This window comes from Malaya genurostris, chromosome 2, assembly GCF_030247185.1.
Source record: "Malaya genurostris strain Urasoe2022 chromosome 2, Malgen_1.1, whole genome shotgun sequence".
In the NCBI taxonomy this organism is placed as follows: Eukaryota; Metazoa; Arthropoda; class Insecta; order Diptera; family Culicidae; genus Malaya; species Malaya genurostris.
The window spans coordinates 69869154-69893704 of NC_080571.1; the positions used below are offsets into that span (position 1 = coordinate 69869154).

At 34.9% G+C, this 24551-nt stretch overlaps 1 protein-coding gene across 2 annotated transcripts in view; it reads right to left on the reverse strand.

Moving 5' to 3' along the window:
- Positions 1-7057: 7057 nt before the first annotated feature.
- The window catches only part of LOC131427713 (transcription factor mef2A-like), a 72355-nt gene continuing 54861 nt past the window's right edge, over positions 7058-24551 (reverse strand). The window contains exons 5-8 of one of the 2 annotated variants that reach the window (XM_058591153.1): positions 19257-19348; positions 18909-19073; positions 18598-18787; positions 7058-8582 (exon numbers count right to left, since the gene is read on the reverse strand). In XM_058591153.1, the coding sequence (XP_058447136.1) occupies positions 7810-8582; positions 18598-18787; positions 18909-19073; positions 19257-19348 (1220 nt within the window). In that variant the 3' untranslated portion in view covers positions 7058-7809. Of the gene's footprint in view, positions 8583-18597; positions 18788-18908; positions 19074-19256; positions 19349-19954; positions 20128-24551 lie in introns of both variants that reach the window. The other variant, XM_058591152.1, reaches the window with a different exon arrangement.

Genomic DNA, 24551 nt, shown 5'->3' on the forward strand with positions numbered 1-24551 from the left:
CATGATTTTCAATGTGAGATCTGTAATCTAAAGAATTAGCTCTATGATAGTTGAATATAGAACTAATTGGAGTAATTAAAGCTTCATTGAAAAGTCTGAATGTTACAGGAAGATGATCTGAGTCAAAGTCAGCAATCGGTTCACTACAAATGTGACTTTGATCTGTTAGAACCAGATCAATTGTAGAGGGGGTTTTCACAGAAGAGAAACAAGTCGGATTACTGGGATGAAGAACTGTGAAGTAACCAGCTGAGAGTTGATTATGAAGTATTGTACCATTACTGTGATACATTGAGAGATTTATAAAATTCTTCTTCACTCGATTTTAAAGATCGAGCATTCCAATTTAAAATATTCAAATAATTATTTAACATCACTGTTAAATTTTAAATTCATTATAATATTATTTGCAAATTGCCATCCGATTTGAAATGTTTCAAAAAGTGATTAAGTCGAATTCATTCGGATGATTACTTAAAAAAGTTGATCTTGTAGGTAGATCATTTTATTCTCCGTTATAACGCCTAAATTGACTTCGTTTAAAGAAGCGAATGGCATTGAAGGAATATTGGTAGGTAGATGTCTAAAAGTTACATTAGTGTAACTGTCATTAGAAGAAGATGATTTGGCCGATCTACCTATTAATAAATTGTTTCGTTAGAAGATGAACTGGAAGGCGTTCCTATGTTTTGATTGTTTACATTAGAAGAATTAAGTGGTAGTTGTCTACCTGTTACCAAAGCGTAACTGTCATTAGAAGAAGGCGATGACGAGGTCGATCTAACTGTCAATAAATTGTTTTCGTTAGAAGACGAATTGGAAGGCGTGATAGTTTTGTGTCAATTGTTTTGATCGTGTGTTGTAAGGGACATAAAGAAATTGTGGTGGAAGAGTTATTAAGGAAATTCATACGAAAAACGACATGTTTTGCGAGTTTTTTTGTGACGGCACAGTCGAAATCCTTTTATTTACATCAATAGCATTCGAAGAATACTTTGTCAAATTTTATCGAAGAAATATTGTAAATACGGTAACGGCAGCAATTATTTTAATTTTTTAAGGTTGTTACTTCATATAGAGCTGTGAAAACCGACTTTTGAACCGAGGTCCGTAGGGCCGAGTATCATATACCATTCGACTCAGTTCGTCGAGTACGCAAAATGTCTGTATGTGTATGTGCATGTGTGTGTATGTATGCATGTAACATTAATTTGCACTCACTTTTCTCGGAGATGACTGACCCGATTTTCACAAACTTAGATTTAAATTTCGGCTTTCCTGGATCCCGCATTTCGATTTACAGCTGGAGATTGTGACCATAGACTCAAAAATGGGTCCCATTAACTTTTCTCGAACCGACTTCGATTATACGTGTTGCGTGTGTGTCAAATTTTGTGTTGTCAACGAAGAGGTCGAGATCTCAGAAATTGTCTCTCCGTCATCTTGACCGCTATTGAATAGTTTTGGGAACGCATGAGTGTATGAAGTTTCATGTCAAAATTTTCTGTTTTTTGACAATATCTGCCACAATTGACCTTGAAAACAGAATATGTTTTTAGACTTAGATTCCGCACAGCAATAGCTGTTCAACAGGCCATAGATTGTTAAAATCCGTACATTTTTAACAAAGATATCGTTATTTTTGTCTAAACGACTTTTCGCCTTATTCCAGTATTAGTAGTTTCATGCGCTTGATGATGGTGTTTCGGAGCAAAGTGAAACACGATTTTCAATACTATTTTATGCAATTGTTTCCTGGCGACTAAAAAATGACATCCTTTTAATGACGCTTCGATTCGTCCATCTATCATTCAAATTAAAGTTCCTTTAGAAACTGCTTGTTTTTTCATAAGATCCGACTTCCGATTCAGGAAATACAGGATAATTAGTGTAATGTTTCACATAAATTTATCGGGTTTATCGGGCTCACAGATTTTCAGAGTCGACGACCAAAACAACTTATTTCAGTTTTACCGGTATTCGATTTTCCATCTCGAAAGGTACCAGAGCCGCTTTCACATAGGGGCAGTGGAGACACGTGCCCCCGAGCCCACGGTCTTAAAGGGCCCTTCACGGGACCCACAGATAAAAAAAGGTCATTCACTTAGTCAGGGACACACAAATAAATCGTACCGCCGGGCCCATTAATCGTAAAAGCGATGCTGGAGAAAATGTATGTGGAACGCACTACTATTTCTCTAAGATGGCTACACTGATTTTCAAAAATTTCGAATCTAATGAAATGGTTAACAATTCATAAGGCGCATTCAACTGACTTCGGCTACACCGATTTCCGAAATCCTTTTCCGAAAGTATCGGGAATACAGTAAATGAAGGCCAAAACGAATTCAATAAACATAAAATCAAATGTAAATGAAGGCCAAAACGAATTCAATAAACAAAAAATCAAATTAAACTTACAAAACTGGTGAATTTAATCCGATTCCGACTTCCAACTTTGAAACTACAGTTTTTAAAATTCAAATCGTCATAGAAGATGACTATACCAAAAAATCTTCAAAATTGGGTTCAAAACTATTTCAATTTATTCGCCATACCAATTTATGGATATACGAACAATTTTTGGTTATGCTGGTCTCTGTATACCGTTTCTGGAATAATCCATCTCATGGTTTGCTTAATCGATTGTCACACGTTTAGATTGAAAGGAATCATTTTAAGATTTCATACCATTTCTATATTCAATTTGTCTTGCAGTTCCAACATTTTAATTACAATTCATTTAAAACGACGGTCATTAAAATAATTACATGAAAACTAAACACAACGAAGTCTATTAACGCGAAAAACACATGCTGATTGATAAAAAAGGTATTATCTCACTGCTAGGTGGATTAAGCACGTTTTTAAGGAAAATTTTTTAACAATAAAAAGTAACTGCTACACTAAAGTTTATATTATTTTACTATATATGATGGAAAAAAATAGTTTTGGTATAAGGAAATTTTTGCTTATGTTGAAACTTCTATAAATACACGGAAAGACCGAAATCAGCATTTTGGCGAAAAAATTAGTTGATTTTCTGATTTTAGTTAGTTATTTTTTGAGACAACTAAAAAAATCTTACTTTTGCTAATTTAGATTTTTTAATTCTCATTCCCTTAATAATAAGAAAAAAATTTGTTGAAATGGCAATTTTTTTTGGTTGAATTCACTAATTAAATGTGCTGTCATTTCTTAGCTATGGCACACTTCATTTCCATTCAACTAATATTTTAGTTGAATTGTGAGAAATAAAACGTTGTTTTCAACCAACATAAATGGTTGAATTGGCTTCTGCAATTTGCAGCTATATGGCGCACTGTCACCGAAAAAACGTTAACACCGTAATGACTACTAGTCACTAGATGGCACACTACTACCGAAAAAAATTTCCGTCGCGGTTGTCTTTTCTATATTGGCAGGTATAAATGCGATGTTAAAGAAACATAAACTTCTTTTTAAATATTTTTTTTTCCAAAACGCTGCAAACAGTTTCAACAAGACTGTCATTTGAAGATTTTTAATGAATTGTTTTGCTTTAACACTTCTCATGCGTTTTTGGCTAATAAACTTGTTAATAAAACCAATTTCATTTTTGTTTTCTTTGTGTTACTGAAGGACAAGTAATGATGGTGATAGATAAATAAAAACGAATTGTCTGATATTAATAACAAAATTAGTTGTCAATGAGAATTTCGTGTTGGATTGAAATATTGCTGGTTTGTGTCCAGGATATTCGCCAACTAAACTCATTCTCTATAAATAAAAGTTTTTTTCAGCAAAATAAATTCTCAGTTTTAACTAATTTTATAGTTATTTTGGAAATTTTGTTGTTAAAATCAACTAATTCAAAAACAGTTATACGAATTAGTCGCAGAGCTAATTTCGGTCGTTCCGTGTAGAACTGACATTATACATAATACAGAAGAGACTCTCCCCTGTAAACGGGGTTTTTCGTTACAATTTAGAGCGCATAATAAAAAATTTTGGGCTTTACAAGAGACTGCCACATTGTAAATTTTATGTAAAAATATCGAGTTGCTCCTAAGATATGGTTGCTCAAAGTGGGACATGCTCCCCTTAAAGTGAAATGATTTTCCTTTTTTATGCTAATCGATATTTTAATGTAAAGTTTTGAATTGGAATGTTCGAACTTCAAAATCATGTTGAGACGAGTTTCTTAACAAAAATTTTATTGCTATTTCGACCTGTGGTGGCGGCATACAGAAACAAAATAAATCAACACCAAGGAAAACGAAGAAAGGAATTTGACTGAAAAAAATCAAATTCAAAGGACAGATTGATAAGCTACCCAACTTTTGTGATCGAATGAAAGGCAAAACCTCCTTTTTGAAGACACTCCTCCTTGTAAATTGATCCAAGCATAGACGCTACAGTGATAAAAAATGGTGTTTTTTCCTCAATTGCATATGTCTTGCCAAATCATCAATTCGCGAACAAATTTAACTTGAAAGAAAAATTCAAACTGAACCAGGCACCATTATATTTGGTTAAAATTTCATAGCACAGTTTCTTGGCAGGGTTTAGGCTATACATTTTTGATTCAGCGACATGATTAAACATTTGTAGGCATGGTACGTAAATTCGCTGAACTGTACTGAACTCCGAACTGGCCTTTATCATCGGATCACGACCGGAAATCCGAGAATTTGATTTTATTGGCCTAACATTTCGTAGTTTCCGGTCACTTCTACGGAACAATATTTTCTGGTAACTTTTTAGCACTGTGTGTACAGCCGATTTCAAAAATTTCAGAACTTTTGCCATCTTTCCTACTGCTCATTGGATTATGGTTAATTGAAAAACATTGAACTCAAACAAGTAAAGCAAAAGTATGTATTCTTTATAAGTACATTAAATAAATTGAATTGACTAATGCTTGAATGTACACACGCTCAGAAAAAGTTACTCAAAAATGAGTAAGATCCCACTCATCTGCAGAAAAAACGGAGCAACTCTAATTTAGTGTAATTCCTTGGTTACTCAAATTTGAGTTCTTCCACTGGAAATGATGCTTGAGTACATTCTACTCATTTAAGGAATAATACTATATCTGTACCTAAGCCAAAAATTGAGTAATTAGCACTCAAATTCGGAGTGAAATTTTATTTCAAATTAATTCACAATTGTTCTGATTTCCTGCTGGTATTCAAACTAAGAACAGACCGGAATTGTACTTTCAACTCTTACACGTGTCCATGAATTATCATGCCACAATCTTTAATATGACACGAGTTTGTCTCACCGTTTCAGCTTCAATTTCATAAAATATTTTTTGCATTGTATTCTGCCTCGATAGTGGCAGTCACAGAAATTTCCTCAAAATTACCAACGAATTCAACCACATCGACGGTTCGCTGAAATAGTGATCCTAAAATGATTCGATGCGTAAAAGTGAAATTCAGAGTAAGAATTACTCATAATAATCACGATTTCAAAATCAGTAACTTGTACTCAAAATCAGAGTAACTTTTTCTAAGCGTGTACATCCGAACACGTCAATTAGCTTGATGAGAGAATGTCAAAAATAAATTCGATTTTGTCGAAATATTTCAAAAGATTTACCACATGCAGACCCTGTCAGCTTAGAGCGAAAACAATCTTCCGTTCAGCAACGCCATCGCACGGCATCACATTCAACATATCATATGTTGGTAACTAGATTGCAAGATGGCGGTGTATTTGGCTACGGGTTGTCTATATTGTTTCTAATCTCTACATATGGGCATTTTGAAACGAGTTCGACGAGTAGGTCTCGAAAATTGATGTTTCAAGTCAATGTTAATCCCAAGATGGCTTGCACTTTATCGAAAATTTGGCAAATTCTTACAATATTGGTATTTTTAGATTTGATAAAGTAAAGTTTTATGTAATTTTCAAATTCAAATTTATTCTGATTTCAAATTCAAATTCTTTCTGATTTTGGAATTTGATATTTAGGAGCATTCGAATACCAACAACAACGATTATAGATAGTAGATACAAGGAATAACATTCTTCACAGTATATTTTCGGTGATTTGTAGAACAACTCTAGTTTAATTGTTTATTGATTTGATACTGGACTTATTATTATTGTGTGTCTTTTATTTAGCCCTAATTTTAACCTGCATTTGTCGTTTGTCGAAGTTGATATCGTGCTTTTTAAGGACACGGTTTCATTTTCAGAGAGCCAATGTCTATCGCGTCAATCAGGTTATGTCTCTGACATTACCAACCTGCCTCTTCTCGTCTTTCGCATTCTATTGTTAATAACTTTTGACTGTGTGTACTAATTCTAACGAAGCTTGCACTTCGTTTTCCAAGTGATGTCTCAACCGATTTTCACAGACATAGATGCATATAGATCTCATGGTCTTTTTTATAAAATTTCAGTCGGGTTCGAATCCCGATCCTGGAATCACAAGATGATGAGTGTCGTGCAAATTGGCGATGAAAAAACGTTAATAAAATATACAAATTATAGATCTTGTTAGTTAACGATTTACCTAGTTGTTTTCATTGAAGGGCCAAGAGGTTTGTTTTATGATTCCCACAGTTATGAGAAAGACACCGTTCCACCAGAGTGATGGTTAATTCTCATAACGTTACTATTAAACATTTTTCCTAGAAATTTGTCAACTATGAAAAAGTTTTTATAAATTTTGCTGCCTCTCGGCAATCAAATGTTATTATGTTTACTCTGCTCAAATGGCGAAACTCAATTTGAACGCGACCGCATGATATGTGCTTTGGTGGCAATACTCTTCAAATACATACCTACACGATAACGGCATATAACGGCTACCAACAGATATTGTGTCAACCTCGCACCAAGTACATTTACACTTCGTTATCACTAATTGTATATTTAGCTCACTTCTCATTTTCACCATCTACCTCCACATACAAGAGAAATGGTTACGATACACCTTCGAGATAAGGTAAAAAATGCGTCAAGTGGACTTTTTCCCAATCACAGCTGTGAGTCACCATCAGGCAAGGACTCGGTCAGAACAAAATAGGTTTACTATAAAAAAAACTTTATTCCTCTCAATATATGTATCTAATTTAACAGTAAACTGAATATTAACAAACTTATGAGAAACTTGGATCAACTAGTTGTTAGTTGATGATTCTCGTAACTAACAATAACAGTGATTTCTTTTAACTAACCAGGCACTAGTTCTATTGAAATCACTACTTTGGAAAGTGTTTGAAGTATTTTGTGAGTCAGAGAGCGTCAGTTTTTACATACTTGAACTTACAACTAGATTTTCAAACTAAACATACATTAGCTTTAGCGTTTCAGATCCCTCACATTTTTTTTTCAGGAATGTGTTGTTAAGAACAACATATCTATGTACAACGAATAATTTTCTTACGGAAAAGCAAAACTTTTAAAGCTCAAACAAATTGATAGCCCTGGTTTGTAGCAATTGATTAGATGACACACTCGTTTTCTTGCTATTGTCATAATGTTGTTTATACATTAGTTGATATTTTTTCTACAAAACATAAAAATCTCGAGCAACGTCAGCCATACAACTAACTAATCGCGTATAGCTTCTCTGTCAAATACTCCTACATGATTGAAAAAAAACAAACAAACCTAAAACTAACCCACTTGCGGGGTACCTTCCTGTACAAACAGTTGCGTTGTCATGAATCATCACAAGGAAAAAAAATGATTGGCTTGGCTATTCTTATTAAAGTCTTTTTGGTTCATCCCGCATTTGGCTTCTGAGCATGAGATTCTCACATAAATCTTCTATTTTGTCTTTTTTTCAGTCTCCACCAGAATGGTTTAGCTGGACATTGAAACCACCGTAGGCCTAGTGATGCTATGCTTGCTGTCGAGCACCTCCGGCGATTGGTGGTTCCGATCGTTCTCGTCCGATATCGAAGGGCTTCTACTTTGGTGCTGCATATGTTGATGCTGCATCTGTTGTTGCTGCTGCTGCTGTTGGTGATGCTGCTGCTGTTGCTGCTGATGATGCTGTGGCACAGTTTGTGCCTGATGGAGTGCCTGTTGGTAGGCCGAATAGTGACCGGTGACGGGTTCCATTTTCACAATCGAGCCCAACCCGTGTGGATCAACTCCACTGACATCCGAGTGCATCATGTCGTAGTACATACTGTTGGGGGATTCCGAAGGACTATGGTTGAACTTGGGACTCAACAGTGATCCGTTGGATGGCCCATTGTTGCTCAGATGGTACCCCATCGGGCTGAGAGAGGATGCGACCTGATGATTGGTGGCGAGTGCGCTTGCGTTGCCCAATGTGCTCCCGAACGATGGCATCATGAAGACTGCCGCCTTCTGTTGATTGTACTTCGTGTTGGAGTTGTTGTTGTTCTGGTTGTTATTGTTGTTGTTGTTGTTATTGTTAACTATAGTACTCGTCGGAGTGCTGGTGATCGGCGACGGGATCTGCTGGGTGTACGAAATTGGCGAGAGCTGATTGTGATGTGCCGGTGAGGGTGACTGGTGCACCGGGGACAGATTGCTACCAACACTCGATGGGGTTGAAGTGGACTGAATGATACCGGTGTGTGCTGCTTTTAAAGCTTTCAGTTCTGGAAAAAAAAACAAAAACAAAAATTTTTTTCAATTTTTTCATAGATTATTTTTTTATGGGGCACAAAATCTACTGATTCATATTCATTTCTAAGATCCCCTTTGATGATGATCCAACATGAAATATACTAACAATAAGAAAATAAATTTAAAATGAATGCATATAGTGAGGTTTACAAGCTTATTTCGCTCTCTAACTTTTCTGATAACGACAATAAAAAAGATTTTTCAAACAATATTTCATTATCAATTCTAGCTCACCAGCAACCTCAGCTAATCACTGGCCATATATTGAAGCAACATATAAAACCCCCTAATGTAGGCAACAAAATGACACATTTGTGTGCAACATCGAGTCTGTTGCATCAAAGCAAAGTAGAGGAGGACCAAAAGTATATCCATACTAAGCCAAATTATACCCACACAGAAACTAATCCGGTGAGATTTTAATGATGAAAGGTTGTCGCACTCTTATTCATCTTAGTTTGACCATTCTTGTTATATATTAGAACACTAAATAGGGTAAACTCCCCGTCTGTAAACGTTCGCTTTAATGATAAGATTGAAATTGGCGAATTTTATTTTTCATACAATTGTAGCAGTAATATAACACACTTAGGGGTAGATGGGGTAAAACGCGGGGTGCGAATATGGGAATATAGCTATATCTTAACTACATAAAATAACACGGAAGAGTTTCATCTTCCGTAATCATTATTTCTCAAAATGATGTACAAATACTCGCTGAATGCATTGAAAAATATCTTATTTTTTAAAACCCTTAAAAATTGTCTATTGAAATATATGCGGGGCATGACGCCCGATCGTGAAAAACATGAAAAATATACATTTTAAATTACGCGAAGTGACGATTATCTGAACATAGAGGCAGGATGATCTTAAACAACGGGTAAACATCCATCAAAACAACGGAATAAAGCTCATGACAACCACGGGGAAATATGCACCCTCATAAAGCTTCTTCTTCATTTTTAAAGAAAACTTTAGACTTTTCGTTGACGAAATATTTGCCAGGTGGAAGATTGTTCACTATTATTCATTAAATTGACAACTTATGGATAATTCTTGAGCATTTTGCCTCACACAATTCGGGTGGTTTTGCTCCCAAAAATATGAGACGATAAATTTGACGATTTTTCTATAAAATCGCAAATACATCGTCTGTATTAGAACTAACTTCAGAAACCCGAATGATTGGCAAAGAAGTTCATTGGTTACATAATTAAAATCGTCTTCCTCCCCATAAAAAATTACCATGGAACGAGTATCAAAAATTCTTATAACAGGGACATAATTGTTTTTTTTTTTTGTTCCAGATATGATTGAGCCATCGCTACCAAAATTTTATAGTAATCTGTTGTTATGGCGGACTTTCAGTTTCATTAAAATTTCAGTGAAAAATATTGGTAACTTTTGAGAAAAACAAAAGGCGCATTTTGCCTCGGGACTGCGTTTTACCCCATCTTCCTCTAAACCCGATTTTTGAGTTCGGACTAGTAAAATACCGAATCAGAACGGCATTTTCAAACTTTGCTGATTACTCAGTAATCTTATTTAAATGTTAGCTCTTTTCAAGTCGATATTCTAATCAGTGCGCAGTGATTAAAGAAGTAAAATTAGAAGGATACAATTGTTTACACTTTTATCATTAGTCTTAGAGAGTTTTGCACAATAAAAAGAAAATCTCAATTTTTATACATAAAAAAACAATCTAACATGCTTCAGGGAATTGAATATTGTGAAATGTGCATTGATTAATTGTTTAGTTTCAAAGAATCTAAATAAGGTCGTAGGGATCTAAGAATAATCTGGAAAACAAATATTGTATATAATCAATTTTATATGACTGTTGAGTGCGGTACGTGCTCGTAGTACTATTCACAGAAAATTGACATACTGTGATAGGATCTGTTGAAGAACTTGCACATCCAAAACCTCCTCGGAAAAGGCGTTAAGGTCTACTAACATAACCGATGATCCATCCAAAAACTACCTGAAGTTCAGGCCTTAAGATCTACCAGTGTAACGAAGTACATAGCCGACCTCGATTTCGATCCATATTCATGATGCGACATGCGATCAAGAGGACAATTGAGATTGCTCTAGGCCTTCCAAAAACTACTTAGAGTTGTAGCTAGAACAACTATAAACAGCATTGAAAAATTATGCATAAGCTGCTGAATATTCGTGTAGATCTTAAGACTTGCTTTCACTGAAGCTCTTGGACGACTGGGAACCTGCCTGGAACAGCTATAAATAAACAAGTAAGCAATTTGTAGCTCTAAAAGTATGAACCACTAACAAAAAATGCATTAGCCGCTGTAGTTCTTGATGTAGTCCCTAACGACAATACTCCAAGTAGTTCTTGGATATTGGTATATCTCTAAGAGCTAAGGGCAGTACCGTAAAGTGGTAGGTTTTTTGCTATTTTCCCGTTTCAATTTAAGTTTTCTTGGAAACGGTGCAGAATATAAAAAAACCCACCTGACAATGTCTTCGAAATTTAGTTGAGAACGTTCTGTGAAATTTTCAGAATGAATCATTGAGTTTAGCGGTCGTGTTGTATTTTTTCTGACTGAAGAACTGCTGAAAATTGGAACGCTCGGAAATGCATACCTCTACTTCTTCATCGAATATCTCGGCTTTGATGGCTTGTATCATAAATCTACCGTGACAAAGTCTAGATAATTTAGTTTAGATGTGATTAGTACATAAAAACATATATGTTATCGCGATAAAAATAAAGTCTTGTTTTTTTCTGTGAAACAAAGTCAGTTTCAATGCATCCGCCATTTTTTTTCGCTTTGGTTTCCTGAAAGCATTCTGAAAAAGGATAGAGAAAAAAATTGGCTCGACAAGGCTGCCAAACACACAGACATTCAATCTTTGTGAAAGTTGAATATTTTTTCATTGTTCATTGGAATCCATGTAATGTCCAATCCATACGATAGATTAATGAGATAAAACTTCTCATCAAAATAATAAAATGTATGCTGGCAACCCGGTACAGTTTGCTCATATACGAGAGAGTACAAGAGAAATACGATGCGCAAAGGGAATTGTCGATTTAAAACTCAACACGTGGCCCTCTGTCCTCAGACTTTGAGCATTTCTATATTCTCAGAACATACTCAAAGGGTCCTCAGGCGCTAAAACATAGGATTGTTCATGTTATTTACTCTAAAATCAAATGAAATTTGAAAAACCTTTTTTCTCAAAAAATGTTAAGTTCTAAGAAATTCAAGAGCTTAAAAAGGCGCAACTTTTATAGAAAGAAGATTTTTTGTTATATTGTCTGGTTCAATAGCTATGAAAAATTTCAACAACATAATATGTCTTTTTCAAATTACGAAATCTGACATCTTTCGATTGCATTTGATAGCTTGTACTTTTCTGGGTTATATGTCAATACCTGTTTTAATCCACCTAGTGGTGTAATGATTCCTTTCTCATATTATTCGTTTACTCCCAATTAAAAAAAAATAATGGAAAAAGTTTTGAAGATTTCTGTTGCATAATACTACTACTTTGGTATACTACATTTGAATTCAAGATAGTGAAAATCTATTCAATCTAATGTGAGAAAGTGAATTGAGCTCTCCATTTATCACATTTGATTACTATTGTCGGTACTTCCGGAGCCAGAAGCTGGATATCGGCATAGTGATTCTATGACAATTTGAATTTTGGAAAAAATGTGCCGGTAGTCGAACTTGGATAAAATTCAGCAAATCATTTATCGGACTATCAATGGTTTATTTGATTAAAAATGATCTGCCAACTAGAGGAGATTCACTAGCCAATATAAAGAGGTAGTTTATGTAAAAAATATTCTTGAAAATGACAATTTCTACACTACCTCCGCAACCAGAAGTTTGATCCGAATGAAAATTGAGATGTTTGTAAGGCATGTTAAGATCTTTCAGATGAATCTGAAATTGTGCAAATCGATTTAATCATCAACGAGAAAAATGAGTGAAATTATGTTTACATTTTTTATGCATATCACCCTGAAATTCCGGAACCGGAAATTGGATCCAAATGAAATTCAGGAACTTTGTATGGGACCATAAGACTTTTCATTTGAAGTTTGTGAAAATCGTTTCAGTCATCTCCAAGGAATGCGAGTGACATTATTTTCTCATTTTTGGTGCATACCGCCCTATTCCAGAACCGGAAGTAACTAGAGATACTTTGATTAATCTTAAAAATTGTTGTTATTTTGAAATAAATGCTTTTTTTACCCTAAAATAACGGACCGAATTAATTTGAACTCCCAATATTAACAAATTGACATCCGTGGGATAAAGACCAGAATTTTTTTTAAATATAAAGTTTTCGATCCACTATAGAGGGCAAGCCCGTGCGCAAGGAGAGGGGGGGGGGTGAGGGTTTGATTCCTGCGCTCGGGCCTGATAGAGGGTGTAGAGTGTATAAGGAAAGAAGTAGCTCCGATCAAAAGTCCGGAGCTACGATCAAAAGTCAGTTTTTCCAGCAAATCTATAACCTTTCTGTAGATAAAAGCAAAACATATTTTACCTAAGTAGAGCCAATCCTTTGCATAGCAGCAAAAGCAGTAAGACCCAATAAGTTGTTATCTGATTGATCAGGAATAAAATTTAAACAGTGATTTTGGTAATAGATATGTTGTCCTACGTCAACAACTCAAACAATCTCAAAGGATCTGTATAGACTTTGAATTTAAAATGGATTGTTCAATTAACCACGAATTTTCAGAAATTTTTAATTAAGCATTTGCGGAAATGTTTGTAGATCTACGGATTTGAAGAAACTCTGCGAATCTTGGAATCAGTAGAAGATATCTACGGATTAAACTATCAACACATTCATTGATTCTCAATCATGTATCATCTCAAAGTTTTAGCAAAAATTATGTCTCTAGAGAATTTTTAGCCACCATTGAATTCATAATTTACAAAAACCTGTTTTAATACACCTGTTTTTAATTGGTGTAATGCTGCCTCTCTCATTACGATTTCACGAGAAAGTGATGCAAATTGCACATTGAACATCCCGATTAAATCGAAACCAAATCTTTACGTTTACAGGAATGGTATTTCGCTGATAAATTATTGTTCCGTTCTATTTTCTCTAATTGTTTTGAAAACGATAAACCGACGTTTCGAGTAATCTTTTTGACTATTTCCTTTATGGTCAGGCCCGATTTTACAACATACCGAATAGGCGGCTGAAAGTAACGTTACCACACAAAAATGGCAATTTCCTAGAACCATTTTTTAGCGAAAACGATAAAACAAATGGTTTGCTTATAATCCATTTTTGCATTCCTCTCGCTCAGTGAAACATCCCCAAAGTTTTAATACTATAGTATATATACACAGATAAAAATATTTACATCTATTTTAATGCACCTATTTAGAGCAGGAAATTGAATATAAAGTGACTCCTCAGGTATTTACTTTCAATATACTTCAAAAGCAAAACTAAATATAAATCAAAATACGTTGTACAATTCATTGAAAAATCAAGGCATTTTAATTTTAATCGACGATGGTTTTCAATCAAATTGTTGATTCAACTGATGTCTCTCTCAAAGTATAATTGCATTACATGTCGTATAAATTTCATTATTTTTTTCTGTGTACTACAACGATAATAGCCTTAGTGAATTCATGTTCAGCAGAAGTTCTCTCTACAGCATATTATAAAATAACCCTATACTATATTGCAACAACAAATCATATCTTCTGTGTACAATACAAAAAGTTTTTTATATAATTCGAACTATTCCAGTTGCTATTTTAAAATATGCGGAATTTTGAATAACTGTTTCCGGAACTCGAATCGGGAGACTGTCACAGTAGGAGTAAGTTTTTAGGGCCATTAAATAGCCAGGCCTACAAATTTGAAATGTTTCTAATATTTCGTACTTTTTTGTGTGGTCAAAAATCTGAAGGTTAGTCATTTTATCTTTCATTACCGCGGAGGTCGGATCTGGATAAACTTCAACCTCATTCAAAGGGAGAATAAGACTATTATTGGAATCAAAGTTCGACCGGTTCAGTCACGGTTAGTTTGTTTGGTTATAAGCTAATAAGTCCTTCATGCAATAAGAATTTACAAACTAGTTTTAAGGAAAATGAAAAAATATTATATTATAAATATTCCATTCTGAATATTGATTATAGAGATTAAGTTTTTGTTCCAATTCCAGTTATTTGGCTCACTGATCATGCTCTATTTCGATTAAACCAATTGTTCGAAAGAAAAAACGAACCAAGCAAAATTATGCAATTGTATTACTTTTGTATAGGAAATTCAAGCTAAACAGGGTATTATTTCTAAATCTGTTGCTTAAAACATACGAATTTTCAACCAATTCTGGTCTCAGCATGTATGTTAATTTTATCTACAGTTTTCATTGACATCCAGGGTTGTTACGAAAAATTTCAAAATCAAAACGCGCGAAATCCGCGCGAAGTCGAAAACTAAAACGCGCGAAATTCGAGTGAAGCGTTAGACAACTATTTTTATGCAGGTGATACTTTACGCAGTACTTGAAAATTCACTTAAATATAATTTAAATATCTGCATAAATTTGTCATATGAACACAATAAATAAGTCCGCATACAGCACGTCACTTCGAGAAACCCCATGAAAACGATTAGATTTTTATTCTCCATCTTTTTCGATGCCCTTAGTTAAGGAACAAGACTTTTTGCAAGCGTATGAGTAATGTCAACAATATGTGCGTATAAACAAATTCAGGCGCTTCTTTTCCTGATTTTAATCAATAAATATTCCATATGGTTGAAAATTAACCAATCAGTTCATTCTGCTTAAAATTGCAATTCAAGGAAAGTGTCTTAGTCAAGAACTCTTCAGTTTTACTTAAAACTGCTCGAGAAAAGTTATCTCAGTTTCAGCTTACTTTCACTGACACATTTAATTAGCAACAAACATATTCCTATATGGATTTCCTCTTGCAGAAATTTGTTTCGTAGCTTCTATAAGTAAGCCCGTAAAACAAGAACCTTTAATTAAACATGAGAAAGGCAACGGAAATGGCATGTTGTCGTAAAACTATTTATTTTTCCAGAAAACTACTTTTGTAACAGAAAATATTTATGTCGTTTTCGCTTGAGAAAACTGAAACTGACCCAGGGTAGTTTCATCAAACAAACACTTTTCACGAAACTGTTTTGATTTCGTACTTAGCAACGAGGGTTTGAAACTGACTCGATTTTCAGTTCAACAACGTTGAAACTAGTTTCGAAACTGGCTTCAAACAAACGGTTTGACAGCAGTTAGAGTGAAAACTGGGTTAGGTTTGGCATCAAGCGAAAACGACATCAGTTTTGCTTATTTTGTGTATAGCGCAATCTAATACAAATGCATTGAAGCAGTGTTGCTAACTTTTTTATTGGGGAATTAAAATCAACATTCATAAAATGTAAGCAATTTTCCATCAAACGTTGGTGAAAAATTGTTCAAAACTGATATTTCGTACAAAATGTCAGGCTTAACATTCATTTGAGAAAAAATTATTGTTAGAAAAGATTGTTTGAAACTCAATCCTGCAAGTCACTTTAATAAACACGTTGCACTGCATATATCTATCTATGACATACGTATTGAATAAAATGTACGTAATGAACAAATTACCAACAACTAGTTAACTTGGTTTACTCTTGATCCTTATTTAATACTCTCTGATGTACGGAAAATGTTACAGTAAAAATCAAAATGCTTACAATTGTGATTTTGAAAGAAGTGAAACAGATTTCATTGAAGATTTTTTTTTTTGCTCGGCAAATATTTCCTTCTTGGTAAGAAGAATTTTAAGGTAGACCACATCAGGATGATCTGATTCACTCTTTTTAATTTCAGTTTAAAATATAATAGCGCCTTCTTCTGTTGTCAGATTTTACTCTGAATGTCTTTCTTTTCCTCCTCATCTTTTATTCTTTTATTTGGATCAGGGAAAAGCCCACTGGAATTAGTTTCTGTCAAACTTGTTTTCCAGCAGGCATAAAACTGCCTCATATTTTGCATCATCATCCAAATGATACATTTCCTTAAATCTAGTGCTTCTATAGTAACTGCGGCACATGCTAGCAATGAGCTCGTTATATCCATAATTTAGAACTCATAGGGAATCCGAAGAAAAAAATAGGAAAATTACGATGTCGAATGTAAAATTGTAACAATTGAAAGCTCTGTGTGCTCTTTAAAATTTAACTTGGTTTCCAGAACACCCAGGTCCCTAATAGACGATGCGCGTTCGAGAACAGTTTGTGGCATATTATAGTCGAACTTGAATACAGACTTTTTGCTACAAAAAGAGATGACAGAGCAGCGGCATTTAAACCATTTTGAAATACGAAAGTCATCGGCGAACGATAGTTTCATACACTACACAATTCCAAGGTAGTTGGATACTATACCCTTGTTCACATAGGATTTCTTCCATATTTCAGGAAAAATTCCAGAACGCAAAGAACAATTGAAAATGTTGGATAGTGGAACCAACAAACTATTAGAACACTTTCTTATCACCACGGATGGAATCCCAGAACTTCTTCTTTTTTATTTATTGTCAGACTTCGCTTCGTAAGCATGTCGTGTAAATTTTGCTTTAAGAATGCGATTTTTATCATACACAAAATTTGTTACCATATTATTGAAGAATCGCATTCCATTTATTACGTTCTTTGCATTATTGAATGTATTATCACTGAGACGATATCTTCCATCTGACATCAATATCCTTGAGTGCAAAATGTTGAAATAGCAACTTGTATCACTCGAGATCGAAAAGCATAAAATCGAACTTTTGTCCACTTAAGAAAACATTGGCTAGAACCGCCTTCTAGTAAATTTTAGTTTTATCAAGGTGAAAATTCGGCCATCTCGACCAATTGCTGAAACGTTCGCCCATCTCTAATTTTTTAGGGTTTCATAAAACTCACAAGCTTCAAAAATTTGCTAAGAATTTTGTGGAATGATGTTTTCTGAAATTCGCGCGAAATCCGCGCCATAGCATCAAAATCTTAGCAGAAACCGCGCCGAATCCGCGAAAATCGCGAAATCCGCGTGACCGTAACAACCCTGGACATCAATACAGTCCCGGTACGATATTACTGTACTACCGGCTGTAAAAATCTCATATACATCGCGAATCATTCAATCCCGGTGCAAATATCTTTTCCATTAAAATTGAATGTATTAAAATTCTTCTTTTTTTACGGCCGCACACCGCGTAAGGTAACTATGATTTGTCTTTACCTCAGCATCGTATTTAACCAAAATTACACACCGGTAACAGATATTCGTGTCTGTGTCGTGATTCAACAAATATTCGTGCCTGTACCGTGATTCTGATTTCTTTAAAACGTGCTCATGTATGAAATCAAACATCGCGCACAGCGTGCTTCGTTTGTAGAGGCGGTGTTGTATTTTCTTCTTCCGTACCACCGCAGGTAAGTACCAGTGTGCTTCAAATACGGTTGGAAATTTTGAACACACATCACCTTGTAATTCCGGAACCGAAAGTTAGATTCAGATTCAATTCAGAAGTATAGTATGTATAGAATCAAAAGACCTTTCATATGAGTATGGCATTTTCTATGGGATCATGAGACCTTTAGTTTGAATCTAATTTTGGGAATAGTAGGTTTTTACGAAGATTGCATAACCTATATGCGAAAGGCAAAAAATAATTTTAAACTCTAGTTATTTAAGATTCAATCCCATTTAACAATGTACGATAAAATTATCAATAGTTGAATTAGTCATTGCTGCTTGTTTGTTGTGAATTCAAAAGACGATAATTCCAAAGACTTTCCAATTTGAAAAAAAAAACAAAAAACTAGTTCTAAGACAAAATAACAACGTTAATGCAAAAAATACAGCCTCATACATAGAGACATCTGTGTTATAAACATCTGCTACCATTGCAACCCACTTAAAATTGCATGATCTCTTGAGAAAACCCATTGCTAACTCACCATTAAGAGAATTGCCTAACACGGACATATTGGTCGCGTTGCTCGAATTGTTATTGTTGTTGTTGTTGCTGCTGGTGGTTGTGGTGCTGCTGCTATTATTATTGTTACTGTTACTATTGCTATTGCTGCTCTTCGAGTTGGACGACGCCCCATCGGCGTTTTTACTGCCCTTCGGTTTGCGTTTGCGTGACTAAAATCAAAATGAGAAGGAAAAATTAGCGACCAAGTCTAATCGAATGCGGAACTGTTCCGCCACACTCTAGGCGGACTAGTTCGTGCTAAGGTAGCCGGCTACACAGCCGGGTTCTAACCTGAATGTTGTCCTTCTTCATCGTCAACGGTCGATTGATGTTGTGCAACTTGTAGTACAGGCCACACGCGTTGCACACCGGCTCACCGACCTGGTTGCGTCTCCACAGTGACGTGTTGGTCGTGTTACAGTTGGAACATTGCAATCCGACGCGTCGTGCTGAGCTCTGCCGGAGAAAAGGTACAACAGAACTGGGTCAATTTGGAGGGCATATTTTCTTTAGTACGTTGATAATTAGAAAACCAAACAATAAAAAAACACAAGCCTGATGAAACATGAGAATGGATGCGGAGGGTAGAGAAAAAGAATCAGCTTTTGCCTTTTTTTGCAGTCATCTCGGTCAACCTACCAGTCTTCGGCTTTGCTTCTCCTCGGTGGTGCGAGTTGTCAAGGAATTGTAGCCATAGTTCTTATAGTGATCCCCGCCCTGTTCAGCGGCCACTGGAATAACAATTTTTATAACAAACAGGATTAGTTTGCGTTCGCGCCACAATCGTTTTTTTTTTTTGGATTTGGTTTTGTTTTTTTTTTGGAAGGGTGTTCGTAATAACGCGTTTCGGTGTTCCGACAGTAATCATCATCATCATCTCTCTCGCTGAATATATCTCAAGTTTACCCGTACAGTGCCAAAATAAATTCGGTCTATTTCGGGCATACAAGGCTTGAGTATATGCGATTAAATTTATTTAATCAAAAAAACGCTACTTCAACACTAAGAAAAATAATGAGCGAAATTCTGTTTCGAAGCAGCGGGAAATAATATTTACTGTTCAAACCCCCAAAACACGCTATATTTTGTCAACTAAAGTATCTACGAAAAAAATCTACGCATCTTCTATAGCACTGTATCAGTAATAATATCACAAAATAAAGACAAAGTTCGGCCGGGCGGGGTTCAAAATATTCTACTTCATCATAAAGCTTATTCTTTTCCTCTGACGCAATCAAGAACCAATAGCAAATAAAAGGACGAAATGAGGATGAAATTTTTTTTTTGTTGGTAAGATAGGAAGTATAAATGTTGCTGTTGTTTACAGGTTCTTTTACCAAGCGTCTGGGCTGTTTGACCAACGGCCGATTCATCCCGTTCATCTTGTGATAGAGGCCGCACGCATTGCACAAATAGTGTCCAGTTCCGTCCCGACGCCAGAGTGGCGTCTGAATCGCACCGCAATTGACGCATTCTCGTCCCTCGGTAAACAAGTCCGCTTCTATGCCCACTTTTGAAAGGAAAGACACAAACAATGATGATATAATGATTCAATTTCAGTTCTTTGTACAAAATGCGACTAATATTTACATATGATATAGCAAGAACAATGGGTGATAGTACTTTTTACAGTTACTTTCCAATTAGTTACTCTATACATTTACAACGAAGGAAACCACCCGGCCCGACTTTTTCTTATGGTTCTATTATTTCTGGTTCACGCAAAAAAAAAAGAAAACAGCTTCAAAAGTTCAAAAACCTACAGTGACCTGTTTGCATTTTTATATTCTCCATTAATGAACACCCTGCCACCACGTTTTTTTTTACGCTCTATAAGGTACAACTTAACTATCCAACCGACCATAATGCACCGAAGAAATATTTTCCCTATCCCCTCCACGTACACCTCCTCACCGACCACAACCAGTTCCAGCAGCGCCAGGAAACGAACCGTGCGTTTGACTTTTCTCCCGGCTGATAAGACCAAAACTGAATTCCCCACCCATAATGCAATGTTTCGTCCCTGGCACCATACTGGTTACTGGTTGGAACGTAGATACATAGCATACAATAAACCACTTATGTTCCTATTGTCCACGACCGAGCAGCGGGTCACGAAGTTTAATATTTGCCCTATGACTAATTGTGTGTTTCTTTTCGGTTTATTTTTTTTTCTATTCCGCCTTGCCTGCGTGAGTGGATCAAGAAAAACCCGCAAAAAAAGAGACGGGCACACGGGGTACGGGAAGTCCTTCCGTATGGATCAGTAAAGTACGCATGCATTACTTCTCCAGTCAACAATGTTTGGCCTCGTGTTTTACTGAAATGTTTCCGGCTATGCTTTTAGGATAGCCCAGCGGTTCTGTGTTGTTTATACAATTGCAACCAGAATTCCGGTCCCCGATGGATAATTAGCGGAAGTTGAACTGTGTCACAATTCGGTTACAATAGGGCAGGAATTTCTTCGGGAAACCCATCCCGCATAACGACAGTGGTCGTATCGGAAGACAGTGCAGCGAGCCATAAAGTTCCTGCTGCTTGCTCCTGTCATTTTAGTTGATAGAATCCAGATGAAACTGTCCGGTGAAAGACAGGCAGGAAAAAAAACTTCAGTTGCAGTATATGACGAAGAAAAAAACAACGGTTCAAGTTTGAGATGCCCGACGTAGAAAGGTTTTGGGATATTTAAAAATGAGTGCCTTTCAGTTTCTGCATGTGCAACAATCGACTCCGACTAAATTTCGCCGCCTACCAATCGGTAATCTGTCGGAATTGACAGAGAAGAAGCGAATTGAATTGTCAATTAGTTCTTTTCTTCTTATTTTCCTTCTTCAATTTTGCACCTCTTCGTGCTGATTTTTAGTTAAATTCGAAGAAAAATTTGTATACAATGCACTAATTTTCATGTCAAAATTTGCAGTTTTTTCACGATGTCTGTCACAATTGACCTTGAAAACTAAAATTTGTTCCAAATCTAAAATCTTAATACCAATCAAATGAGTCATAGGTTGTAAGAATCCATCTACTATTGACGAAGATATCATATTTTCGTCATATCCCAATAGTAGAGTTTTTGAACGAAGCACGATTAAATGACGCTTGGAATTAAAAATAGGCACAATTCTCAATACAATCTTTTCGGAGTGATTGAAAGATTGAATACAGTCCCCTCCAGTTTTCCTTTTTAGCTACATAATTGTTCGACTGTGACATGTTAAACCTCATATTCAAAATTCTGCATTACATGAATAAAATCAAAACTTAAAAAAACATACTGTTTTCTTTGTCAGACCAGGGACTTTTTGAGTATTGTGTTAACCCGGGTAGAAGTGATTTGCAAACCAATACCAAATTCTGTCATTAAAATCAAACATCTCAATGGTATAAATTAACATTATTTTGTTTGAAATAAGAGTTAAAATATCAAAAATCATATCAAAGAAAAGATTCTGTCATTGTAATATCAAAAAATTCTGTCATTGTAATATCAAACCAAGAACAAAATATTTATGGAAGATGAATTTGTTAATTATTTTATAATCTAGCATTTAGAATAGAGTAATATCTTAAGTATTTCTCTTATCTGATTCTGATGCAGTTTATTCAATGGTATTTTATTTGAAGATAAAACTTTTGGATCAATTTACTTGATGAAATTGAAATAGCTCATCAATAACGAAATAAGATATTATAACTAATTTTGATGTTGAACAGATATTGTACAATGTCTTGATCCCTTGATGAAATATCACGAAAATATCAAGTATCGCTCTGACAACACAGAAACATCAAGCCAAGATATGATGGTAAAATTTATTATTATTTTGACCTTTGTTTGCTATTTACACCTACCCGGGAATTGGTAAAAGGATTTCCCCGGATAGAAGAAGTAGCAGGAGCGAGTTCAGTCTTCTTCGCCAAATTTTCTATTCGCTGTTGCATTACTCGATTATCTCCAATCGGGGTTTTTCGTTAGATTCTGTTGTAAAACTAAATCAAGAGACATTTTTAATAACAAGTTTAAAATAAAGATGTTGAGAACATTAGAGAAGCCGTTGTATTTAATTCTGTTGTCAATAAATTTTATTATTTTTGGCAATATAAATTCAACTACTTTTGAAGCATTTTTTTTTAATCTATCGATTTTCTAAAATTTCAAACAATCGAATTTTAAACAATCGACAGTATCCGAGTTTGAACAATTAGAAAAAAAAACTATTCCTTATCCAGATAGTGGTGTGATAATGTCTTTCTCTTTCATCGAAACAGTCTCATTAAAATATTTGTTGTCTTTTTATGAAGATAATTTCAGACACTAATTTGGGCTTATTTTTGACACCAATTTTTTCAGATTGATTCGAGCAACGCAAATGTCAACCGCTTGGTTTGAAAAATGATGCCGAATATGTGACATAAACTTTTTCTCAGTGTTTATGTCACATAGCAGTTTGCATTTTTAAATAAATCTCGTGTTAAAATCGATAGTTCTTCATACTTAGAAGCGATCGAAAACGGAGAAAGACTATTTTCATTTAATCACTTTTCTGTTGTTGCTTTCTGGAATTGTTGATATACACAGTAAAAATATTTAATAGTCGATTATACTATTATTTCTATGAAAAATTTTCCATTTAATATAAGATACATATTTATTTGAATATCAATATTATGTAATTTTTATTTTTGAATGCGTTCTGTAGACACTGATTAAATGGAACTTTAGTTTCGTAATGTGTTACTGTTGTTGGCGATGTGACACATGGTACTATGAACATTACTTGTAGGTAATGGATCACATGATACTACTTTTAATTCGAAAGCCGAGTGTCGTAACAAAACGAGTTCAAAGCTTCACAGTAGAATAAATTCCCTCCTTCCTCGAACTACTCCTATAATTGTTTTATAAAGGGGTAGATGGGGTAAAACACACCCTCTAAAGAAATGTAGCTATATCTTAAATTTAGAGAATAACACGGAAGAGTTTCATGCATGACTATCTTCCGTAATCATTATTTCTCAAAATTACGTACAAATACTCGCTGAATGCATTGAAAAATACATGAAATATCTTATTTTCCAAAATCCTTAAAAAATGTCTATTGAAATATATGCGGAGCATGACGCCCGATCGTGGAAAACATGAGAAATATACATTTTAAATAACGCAAAGTGATAATTATCTGAACATAGAGGCAGGGTGATCTTAAACAACGGGTAAACATCCATCAAAACAACGAATTAAAGCTCATGACAACCAACGGGCCAGTATGCACCATCATAAAGCTTCTTCTTCATATTTAAAGAAAGTTTTAGACTTTTCGTTGACGAAATATTTGCCAGGTGGAAGACTGTTCACTATTATTCATTAAACTGATAACTTATGGATAATTTTTGTAAGCGAATTTTGCTTCACACAATTCGGGTCGTTTTGCCCCCGAAAATATGAGACGATAAATTTGACGATTTTTCTATAAAATCGCAAATTCATCGTCAGTATTTGAAATAATTTATGATTGGCAAAGAAGTTCAGTGGTTACATAATTAAAATCCTCTTCCTCACCCTAGAAAATTACTATGGAACGAACATCAAAAATTCTTATAACAGAGACATAATTTTTTTTTTTATTGAACCATCGCTACCAAAATTTTACAGTATTCTGTTGTTATGGCGGACTTTCAGTTTCATTTAAATTTCAGTGAAAAAAATTGGTAACTTTTGATAAAAACAAAAGGTGCATTTTGCTCGGAGGTACGTTTTACCCCATCTTCCTCTAATTGAGGAATTCAACACGACCGCCCACAGGATCTCAATGCAACTACAACACACTTAGAAAAAATCGTGTAAACTTACGTCTTTATTGATGCACATAAAAGGAGCGTCGAAATTCGCTTATATTTACATTTCAGAACATGTAAAGGAAAGTCATATCATTA